Raw genomic sequence first — 11,065 nt, 5'->3', positions numbered from 1 at the left:
TGTATTTGGTTTAACACAGAAACAAACAACATGTTCAAGGTTGATATTTTGAATGGGGGGGGGGGGCGATAACTCGTTTGAGTCGTTGCTCGGGATGACGTCATGGTCGTTGTTTCGAATGTCGGGAGCGACGCCGTATAGGAGGCCGCATTCTCCCGAGGACACAACTTGTCCAAATCTGAAGTCCAGGCTCGTCGACAGCCCCCGGTACCTCGACCTTCAGGTACTGTCTTTGTCGCTGACCGATGCGGGACGTCTCCTTTGAGCGCTAATGTGTTTAAAACATCGCAAACACGGGAAACCGACGGGCAGCGCTCTGTGTCGGTTTGGGCTGGCTCCTAATGCTAGCTGTTCGGCTAACGTTAGCACGCTAACATCAGCTTTTAATTGACCTAAAAGACAACATTAGTTTAACAGCGTGTCGCCCGAGGACGCTTTGAGGTTTTATTTTCAGTGTTTTCATAACGGTAGAGCGATTTAATCCTTGTGTTTCCTACGTGTATGTAGTGTCAGACAAACAAAAACGTCCAGCGGGGCTCTTTGCTAATGTATTTGCTTTGAGCAGCGCGAGCAGAGGACGCCAATTGTTTTGTGCTGCGGACAAACTCACACAGACCGGGGCACAGTCAGCTGTAAGTTGTTGAGCTGGGTTATAAGCAACATATTGCCAAGTCATCGAGGTTTTTGGGGGTGCGTTTAAATTTTGAGGTTGTTTTTATTCACATGTGTCCTCAGTTTTTGTTGTTTTTCTTGTTTACTTTGTCCTGAACTAATCACCGAGCTGTACGGCAGAGGAAAGCAGCTGAGCCAGCTTTTGTTGTCGCAGCCTGAAACTTGTTTTTTTCTTTTTGTTTATTTCGGGTATTTGTTTTTACAGTTATACCGCCTTACTGTAGTTATTATTTTTTGTTTCTGTGTACACCTCGTCTTTTCTGTATGCTGAAAGTGATGAAATACAACAAATATCTATATAATTCTATATATTCTAATATAATTCTTTATATCTGATATTTCATCTTTTATATTGTGTACAGTTGATGGTGCTGTAACACAACATTCCCAGATATGGAATTGATCAGGTCTATCCATTCATCCATCTTTCTGTCTCATACTTAAACTCCCTGTAGCACTAGATACGTTAAAATATAGAGCCCCTTTGGCAGTTATGGCTGCAACTATTGATTATATGTATTATCATTTAATCTGTCCATTATTTTCTCAATTAAATAGTTGTTTGCTTCATGAAATGGTGATAAACTGTTCATTAATGTTTCCCAAACCTTGGTACCACTTTGCCAAATGTGTGTGTGTGTGGGGGGGGGGGGGGTTGTACACAAAGATATATTTAGTTTAATGTGACAGCAAATTAACCCATTATCCAAATGCCAATAATTAAATAGTTATTAACCAATTTAATTGCTGTGGCACTAATTACTGCTACAACTATAAAAAGCAGTCAGAAAGCACAAACATCTGCCAAGGCCACTCTGTATACAACAATGTCAAAACACTTCCCTATCACCCTAGGTTTGACAATTGAATTAAAGGAAAAACTATATCCTTGTCCAGATCACCACCAAAAATCTATCAATCAATTTCTTCCCTGGGCCATACCCTTCATCCCCAGAAATATTTGTCTAAATCCATCATTTACTTTTTGAATTATGCTGCGCACAGTCACATAAACAAACAAACAAAAAAGAAAACAATCAGGGAGCACAAACATCCACCAAGGCTGATCATGTTTCATATCCAGATCACCACCAAAGTATAACAATTTTCTCCTTGGTCTATGACCTACATCCCCAGAAAGCTTCATCTGTTTTAATCTGTTGTTTACTTTTTTGAGTTATGCTACACAACCACCTTGGCAGAGACACTTGGTTTAATGTTACAGCTTAAGCTCCTGCGTGTGTGTGTGTGTATATATATATATATATATATATATATATATATATATATATATATATAAATAAATATATACATATATATGAGTTAAACTAATGTAATCATTACAGGGACTGTTGATCATTTTGGACTAACTTTTGCAACCCCATTTCCAGGAAAATCCTCTCCCATCCCCCTTACCCCCTCTGTCAGAGCATGGCTCAGGAGACCAATCAGACGCAGGTGCCAATGCTTTGCACTATGGGATGTGGTTTCTATGGTAACCCCCGCACCAACGGCATGTGCTCAGTCTGCTACAAGGAACACCTGCAGAGACAACAGGGAGGTGGGCGATCCAGCCCCCCAGGAGAGAAAGGTAGGAAGATGGAAGAGTGGTGGCCTATAAAGAGCAGGAGGGAAGCTGAATATGGTTCTTAAAAGTGGAAAAGACAAGAGCTTGAAAGGAGGGCTTCATACTCGACCTGTGTAGATATGGGACTGTTTAAGTTTGCTGAAATGGGTTGGAGTTATTCTGAATTTTACCTAAAATATTTTTAACAGCAGTTTTGTTGTGCCGTCCTCGTCAGGTTGCCATAACTCTAAGAAGCTCCCCCTACAGGCGACTACATGTTTTTACAACACCCCCGTAAACATCCATCCATTATCTGTCTACTGCTAAAATCTCACCGCTGACACTCCCCCTCCATTCCCCTCTCCTGGCCGTGTACATTTGTTTTCAATGGAGCCAGCAAACACACATTTCCATGCCAGTCTGATGTTTACTCGTGTGTCGCCCCTCGTTCTGTCAGATGGTCATTTCGTGCGATAGTTGTTTTCTCTTCTTTTTTTCTGGCACTGCCACGATGAATGTCTACAATAAAGCTAGCGCTGCCTTGATCTTATAGCCGGTACCTGGCTTGTGTGTGTGTGTGTGTGTGTGTGTGTGTGTGTTGTGGAGCAATTTGTGTTTCTTGTGAGACCAGAGTCTTTGCAAGACCTCAAGTGTGGATAGAAATCAAGCCGAACAGTGCTGAACTGTAGATAAGTTAAAACTACTTAACAATACTAAAAACAAAAACGTGGGTTGATCTCCAACAACTACCAGGAGTCTGGTGTAAAGTCACTAGTCTGTGTGAGTGACGAGTATAAAACAAAGTCATCGCAGTTTGACACAGCTGTGCAGCGATGACGCCACCCACGTTGAGTAGGTACTTTTTATTGTAGTGGAGATGCAACCTAACCGTGCCGTTTCATGCCGAGGCGAGTTGAGTAGAGCCGGTGGACGCCATTAGCCATCACGATGACTCCAAACCTGTTAAATTAGGGTCAGAACCCTGCACAGTTCAGCTTTAAGTGCTCATTTGTGCAAGTTATGAGTGATAACCACAAGTGGCACATTGATATTGATGGTGTGAAATTTCAGCAGCAGTGGTGAATGAATTTAGGGGAAACATGCTGTGCATTTCCATGCACAGTTAGACTCAGCCATTCAGCTGGACTGCTGTCCATTGTCCCGGCATACATGCACTAGTGGGAAATTGATTTATTGATTAAAGTGTGTCTACCTCTATTACGCTAGATGGCAATGCTTTCAGCTTGTTGGTATTAAGCCTTTTTCCTGTTTAGCTGACAGTTAATTGTTTATAATGATAAGTGCCATTCTCAGTCTTCCTACCATTTATGAACTTGGAAAATATTCGATGTTTTCAAGCCGGCACATGTCCCAGTCTGGATTTCACCATTTCTGGTTTCCTTTGTTGCTGTTGTCTTGTTCTTCCTCCTAATACTTTTTGTTGCATCTTCTATTATTTTTGGGTTTAATATCTTCTGTTACTTTAGGATTTGGCAAGCGTACTTCTCATTACTGTAACTCCGTTCGTTAAATCGTGATATCTAGAAAATTCAAAAACTATACCCTGCCTTTCGCCCCATGTCAGCTGAGTTGGGCACAGCACTCCTCACGACCGGCATGTGGAGGATAAGCAGAGAAATAAAGCAGAGAAAGAGCTTTGAGCCCATATACTTAAGCCCTCAGGACTTACATGGAACGACAGTCAAGTCTCAGACGAGATTGACCAGCGCGTCACATGTTTGTAACGTCAGCTTCTCAGTACCGTGAATCACTGCCAGATATTGAAAGTCAACGTTATCGTGGAGGGGCAGAAACACTCACTCATTGAACATCTTTTGACAATTCTACAGCTAGTCAGTCATGTAAACATACTGACTCTTATCTGTTGTTATCTCAAAGCACATCTGATTATCATCGATAATCAGGCAATAATAAGACACTTTTGGTCCCGTCTGTGATTGACTGCCTGAGGCGTTTGTTGAATCAGACTGTTCTTTCCCTCACAGCTGCGACGTCACCAACAGGATCACCGGGATCCGCTGGCGTGACTGTGGACAGCACAATCTCGGAGCCCAGTACAGAGGTGGCGGGGACCCCACCAGAGGAACAAACTACCAGGTATGGTTCTTTGTAGTCATTTATCACCAAGTCACCAAACAAAATCACATTTGATGCAAAGTAATTGATGTTAGGTTGTTGTTTTTTTTGGTTATTCACATCTGTACACAACAGGAGCATCCTGGTTGTCTGTAAAGATATTTTCAGTCAAAGAAGACATGAATTGTATGCATATGTAGTGATGATGAAGGAATAACACATGAGGAGGTAGTAATAAAACACTGCCAGAAAACGCCAAAGAAGAAGAGAGATTACTTTATGGTCCAAAGTTCATTTCTTGACGTCGTTGTTTTGTCAGTCCTAGTTCTCCCAGTCCAGTTACACAACAGATGACGGCTATGAGCATCTCCCAGGACTCGGGAGCTGTAGACTCTGATCGAGCGGAGGCTGAGGAGGGAGAAGAGGAGGGTTCTTCCAATAGCACAGGTAAATGACACAGAAAAAAAACTTGATTCCTGAGTCACACTCGCAGCAGTCCTCATTTAGGAGCTGCTTGTATAAACCGGTAATATAAACAAGAGATACCCTTCAAAATTGATCACGTAGACATCTTAATGAGTTTTCCTTGAGTTACTATTAGCTAACAGTACTATTAATAAACTATTCATGTGCTTGTCCTGTTTCTCACCAGAGCCAGTAGGGGAAGCAGCACAGGCGTCATCTGACGGAGACCAAACCCCTGATAAAAACAAGAAGAAGAACCGCTGCTTTTCTTGCCGGAAGAAAGTGGGCCTTACTGGTAAGAATGACAGGAATCTTGTGAAAGCTCACACACACACTGAGTGAGCGAGCTCTGCTTAGCTGCAGGTACTGTTCAAAGGTTTATGAATCATGAATGTTTGTTTTTTGGGACTTTCATTCTTTATCTGATACTCATAATGTGTCAGCGTATCAAATTCAAAAACATTCCAGGAATCTACTGTGGCAACATGAGTCATAATAAGAGGAATAAGCCACTGGCCATTTTTATTTAACATTACTAAAAAAAGCAAACAAAAAATGCTCGACACTCTCTGACTCTCTATGATGAATGGATGTATCTTCAACCCTTTGGAGCTACTTCTTCAAAATGCAAATGCTGTGTGACAGCAAGACACGGATCATTTCCATGTGATTCCCAAAATCCCTACCATACAATAATTAAATTCTCTGAATAGCAGTGGAAATAATAATAATAATAATAATAAGACATATAACATGAGACAAAATGCCTCAAATTCCACTTAAATGCCCCAAGAAACAACTATTGTTGGTCAGTGGCAGATGAACCTGCTCATGTGCAGCAATACCAAATATTATCATCGCGATACATATACTATATACATGTATAATATTCATAAAAAGCACTTTCATAAGGGACAGCTGGAAAGAGTGGGTCCTGACTTGTTGATGCAATTTAATATAGTTTAATTCCTTTTTCAGCACCCAGCTACTTTGATACAGAGAGCCACATACTGCAATTTAGTGATGCATTTCACAGTGTGCCGCTAGGCATCCACTTTTTATTACCAAGCAGATTTGCCTCACAAGTGGCTGCAGGGGCCTTTTTAATGTAGAATTGTGATATTTGTATTTGACACTGGTCACAACCCTCAAATAGGCCTGAACAGCACCTGGTAATGGCAGCCCTTCCAGAGCCTAGTCAAACTAGGACTTTTTTTTGGAGAAACATTAATATTTCTAGTTTAAAAGCTGTTAAAAAGCAAATTTACCCAGTAGGGCTGTCACTTTTTCCAGAAATCAGAAGTTCAATAAATATTGTGAGACTCGCTATTCCTTCAAACACGTTTGGATCCCCCGTAAACAAGCGCACACTAAATACACAAATGAGACATTATTTAATATTACTAACTGACAGAGCTAATGGAGTCCACAGACCTTTGTTACTTTGCCATCTATTCCATGCTTTCTATGGCTCTTTTCCACTGTACAGTTCTAGCATGACTGTCGACTGACAGGTTCCAATCGAGCTGAACCAATACTAAAATAAGACGTCTACAGCCTGCCGAGGACTGAACGATTTTGAGAAGTATATGCAATTATTTTGACATGAATTGCGATATGCCACTACTCAGACAGTGATGCTGCGTGTTATCATCTGTAAATGATTCAACCCGCAGCATGTGCTCACTCTTGAGCTATGTAATGTTTATTAATTTGCCTTTGTTTACCACTCTTTACTGAAGGTTTTGACTGTCGCTGCGGCAACCTGTTCTGTGCCATTCACCGTTATTCTGACAAACACGACTGTCCATACGATTACCGGAGTGCAGCCGCTGCCCGCATACGCAAGGAGAACCCTATCGTTGTGGCTGAGAAAATTCAGAAGTTATGAGGACTGAGTGCATAAGAGAGTCTCCGACTTTGTGGATTTGAACAATGGCGACCTGGATGAAAACACACCTGATATCATGGCTTCATTTGTTCATGGTAGTCGATGATGGGCGGGCGGGGTGGGGGTGGTGAGGTCGCAGCCACTGTCCTGACACTTCCCTTACTAGCCTCTCCCTCTCTCTCTCCGCTAGTGTCTGTGGCCGAGCCTGTGTGTGTCTGTGTTTGTATGAAAGCGTGTGTGTGTGTTTGCTTGAGAGTCGGGGAGAGAGTCGTAGGGGCTTTGTGGACATTTGGGTTGCTGTGGGAAGGGAAGGTGTTTGATTTTAACCCCTTTTTTGTTTCTCAACGTGGGGGGTAGTGTGGATTTATTTTTATACAGTCCCTGTAAGATTGGTTGGTTGGAATGAGACGGGGATAAGCTGTTAAGGAATGTGTCGCAGCCTGGATAACGACACTGAGGTCAATTCAGACGTGTCTAAAAAACAAAAAATGCAAGATTTCATGTATCAGCAAGACCTTTTAAGGGCTTTGGAATATAAATCTTTCCCCCAGACTGAAAATGATGTCAACTTTGTGTCAAATTGGCATTTTTTTTTTTCCCCTTCCACCTCTACAAACCTTTATTCAGTGGGTCACCACACGTTGAGCTCCCAAGTCTCAGCATTTTCCAGTAATGTTTCTCTTTGATACATCGACTTATCATACTGATATTGGGTGCATGGACAGCTATCGGGGTGGGGAGGTGAGGGCATGGGTAGAGGCGACTGAGAACCTTGACTTACCTGAGTGATTGAATTCTGTATTTTTTTTTTTCCTTTCTGTTTTAATGAGCGTATGACATCAGAAGATCTATATTAATATATTGTAGTTAGCTTGAATTGTGTGATTGCATTCTATTTATTTTTATGGTTTGGTTGGTCTGTGCTGGAGGATTGGCAGCATGTGTCAGCAAGTCACTTCAAGATTTGCATTTAACCTTTTCAATCGTATTAAATTAATTCCATCATAATTGTATAACCGTTAAAGAAAAAAGATAAACACATGATGGATTAGTCCAGTTAAGCCATTACATTAAGACAGTGCAGTAAAAATGTCCATTGTTTTTGGATTTAGAAACAAAGCACAACAAAGTGTGTCAACTGCAGAGCACCAGACCATGTGCCACACCTACTCAGTTTTGTTCAGCATCTTTGGTCATTTGCAGTTTTTGAGCCGTGTTGTAGCCTCGCTGAGGGAATAGTTGTTTGATAGAGGCAGCGTGTTCTCTTTGAATGCCCTTTTCTGTTCAGTGGAGTCAGAGTGAAGCTCCATGTTTCTCTAACCACCAGCAGACCACTGGCACGTGCTGAATGAAAACCGACCTGGGTCATAGTTGGCGCTCCGCGTTGACACCGCCGCTCAGCTAACGTAAAGATTGTGGCAAAGCTGTGCTTCTTTTTCTTTTCTTTTTTACAAAGCGCTCCCAATTTAGACGAGCGCTTTTTCGCTGGCTTCTCCTGGAAAGACCGATGCCACATGCATGTGTGCAGACAGACCGTTTCGTACCTGACTGCACCGACTGTGAAACGAAGCTGGAATGTTAAAAAAGCCACACAGCAGTAGCACAATGCATGGCTGGAACCTCGAGGTTCAAGTTAACAGGACTCCACAGTGTTTTCTTCCAAATGTAAATACCATATGGCTCCTATTCATATAGTATAATCTTATTGTAGATTTCTGACAGGTAAAAGGGGGGGGGGGATTAAGGTGAGGATAGTACTATGTGTATAAAAGTGCTTTTCATAACTATCCCAAAAAAATAAATGTGCTGCAAATGGCACAGATATTTAAAAGAAAAAAATCCCCCTTTATTTACATCTGCCTGTGTCATGTCCAGTTACAGTATCTGTCTACCATGAGTATGTCACGTTATTCTATTGTTTTTTCCCCTCTTATCAGATGATTATGAAGTCCCACCTAAGATTAAATAATCTCACTTAATAACACAGTATTTCAGCTCATTCGTTTACCCTGTTACTGACGTCTATTCATAGCACGTTGATATTACTGAAACTTTAAGAGGCCTCTTGTGAGATGCAGAGGTGCCATTGAGGAGGTTTATTTTTTGTTAGTTTTTTCCATTATCAGGAGCTTTCCTTGTACATGATGCTTGATCTTGATGTGAAGTTGCAGGGAATGAGCAGAGTGTGTGTGTGTGTGTGTGTGTGTGTGTGTGTCAAGAAGCCAGTGCAGAATGGGTTGGACATGGACGACACTTTTCCTTATATACAAAGAACATTATGCTAGACCTTGGAATATTGGCCTTAACCAGGATTCGTGTGGAAGTCTTGGTGATGATGGACTGGGACTTTCTCCTTGGGAGTGGTCATAAACCCGACTGTGATTTAAAAAATACTCCTCCCGTTCACTAGTTGTTGAAAATTTGAAAAGTTTTACAGGACTTAATGGGGATTGTTGAGTGATAATTTGTACAATTATTAAGGGGACTGACCATGTGGTGGGAGCAGCTTTCTGTTCTCCGCAGCATATCTTTTATATTTATTCCCTTGCTTGCTGGATTGGAAACCATTTTAAATATAGTGGCCTACAGAATGTTCACTTTTCAGATTAAAAAGTCCTTTCAGCAAAAAAAGCAAAGAAAAAGAAAAGGCCCTTAAATGGGAGGATTGTTCTGTTTCGTAAATCGTGGATGTCATGTAGTGTTTTTCTTATTGACTGCTTATATCACACCCAGGGTTTTTTTCCTAGTCTTCATGAGCAGTTTGAATGTAAACCATAAAATTCACACAACAAGCTGTAATATCATTTATCATAACCACACCACGCCAACATTGATTAGGCCCAATCTTCAGACATGCGATATTGGACACTTGTGTAGTTAATGTGACTGTTTATGATGAAGGACTTGGCACCAGCATTTAGGGCAACCTTACCTAAGAAATGTAGATAACATCAGTACATACAGTATATGTTTATCTTCCTTCTCTGTTGCTTTAATATAAGTTTGATGTCTTCAGTCCCGTCTGTAGCACAACCTTTCATAATCAGTGTCTTCATCATGCAAGGGTTTTTATTTTATCATGAACCTGTCAGTGATGATGAGTCTGTTAACTGCAGATATAAGGACAAAAAAATGATTCACTCGTCTTTCAGTGTGAGCTTGAGGGACATGATTTGTAATCTGCAATGTTCACAAAGCTGTAGTTCTTGTCCCTTGGCACTCCAGTCCCCCAGAAACACCACCAGATATCTTTTTCTTTTTTTCTTTTAAAGCTTTAGGATTGTATGATGTGTAAGAGTAAGTACAAAACAATAAAATCACAAAGTTTATTTTAAATTACACTTGTCTTTTGTGTTTATTTTTGTACACACACGTCCATGTAGTAGGTACATTTAAAAAAAAGTTCAGTTAGAAAAATGTGTTTATTTGCAATATCTCGTATTCTGTTTTCAAACTCGAGAAAACCCTGTAGACACAACTTGAGTGTGAGGAAGTGTTTAACATCATTACGTTAATCACGCACTGACTCATAAAGCAGAACTATATCTGATGTCTTTATTACAAAGGAATTACTTTTCCAACCCTAACAAAGCTGTAAAAATAACTCGTCTTAGCCTGGAATGTTTTTCATGCTGCAGTTGCCTTTGAAGTCGTATAATGTGGTGTCTAAATAAGGGTGGGGACCTCAGGCCAGAAAAAAACCAGACCAAACAAACACCAGTAATTATATGCCATGTGATAATTCTTAATTGTCTCTCTTGTTTTTCCCTTTAATTAGAAAAAGATTCCTCCCAGGTCTGTCACAGAAAACTGACGAGTGATGCTCTATGGACAAGTATTTGTCCACACCTGTCGTGTATTGAATTCAGGTGTTTCAATCAGACCCCTTATCTCCAATGAAGGACAATCTTAAGTCATTTTGGACAATGCTATGCTGCTGGATTAAGTTTGTTTACACTTCACACTGGGATTAAGTCTGGTCCTTTACCCAAAAGTTCCTTTTAACAAATAAAACTTCAAGAAATCTCATTCAAGTTGCTCCATAGGTTACATTTACATTTATATTAAAGCATTTAGCAGACGACTTACAAAAGAGGAAGGTTCTGCCCCTCAAAAGCACTTTTGCACGAGTTAAACTAACTTTTGGTTTGACTTTGACGTGAAATGCTCTTTGTGTGAATGGCACCCTGTAACTGTCTTGCATTTATTTTGGTCCTGTGAATTCACACCTACTTTGGCAAGACACTAACTTATTTATAGTTGTCTTTATTTATTTGGCTGTTTTGATCACGGGAAAGTGACGGCAATAATGTCCCATTTCTTATCAATCTGATCTTTCTAAATGCAAATGATCAAACAAGAAACCACACCTC

At 40.7% G+C, this 11,065-nt stretch overlaps 1 protein-coding gene across 2 annotated transcripts; it reads left to right on the top strand.

The window, feature by feature from the left end:
* The first annotated feature begins 89 nt into the window (after window positions 1-89).
* Window positions 90-10,031, top strand: zgc:77486 (uncharacterized protein LOC405808 homolog). Of its 2 annotated transcripts, none has more exons than XM_058638628.1 (6): window positions 90-223; window positions 2,064-2,263; window positions 4,246-4,357; window positions 4,656-4,783; window positions 4,989-5,096; window positions 6,544-10,031. In XM_058638628.1, exons 2-6 carry the CDS (start codon window positions 2,104-2,106, stop codon window positions 6,690-6,692), a joined length of 657 nt encoding a protein of 218 aa, XP_058494611.1. In that variant the 5' UTR covers window positions 90-223; window positions 2,064-2,103; the 3' UTR covers window positions 6,693-10,031. The 2 variants fall into 2 exon arrangements, with proteins under 2 accessions (XP_058494611.1, XP_058494612.1); XM_058638629.1 differs by lacking the exon at window positions 90-223 and adding an exon at window positions 492-632.
* Window positions 10,032-11,065: the final 1,034 nt, after the last annotated feature.

Source organism: Solea solea, chromosome 9 (assembly GCF_958295425.1).
Source record: "Solea solea chromosome 9, fSolSol10.1, whole genome shotgun sequence".
NCBI lineage: Eukaryota > Metazoa > Chordata > Actinopteri > Pleuronectiformes > Soleidae > Solea > Solea solea.
This window is presented reverse-complemented; position numbering and strand designations above follow the sequence as displayed.

Bases quoted from the DNA above. Each gene is read 5' to 3' on its own strand.
- zgc:77486 (XM_058638628.1), top strand. From the start codon at position 2,104: ATGGCTCAGGAGACCAATCAGACGCAGGTGCCAATGCTTTGCACTATG. The intron at 4,784-4,988 runs GTAAATGACACA...GTTTCTCACCAG, and splicing joins GGGTTCTTCCAATAGCACAG to AGCCAGTAGGGGAAGCAGCA. The intron at 5,097-6,543 runs GTAAGAATGACA...TCTTTACTGAAG, and splicing joins GAAGAAAGTGGGCCTTACTG to GTTTTGACTGTCGCTGCGGC.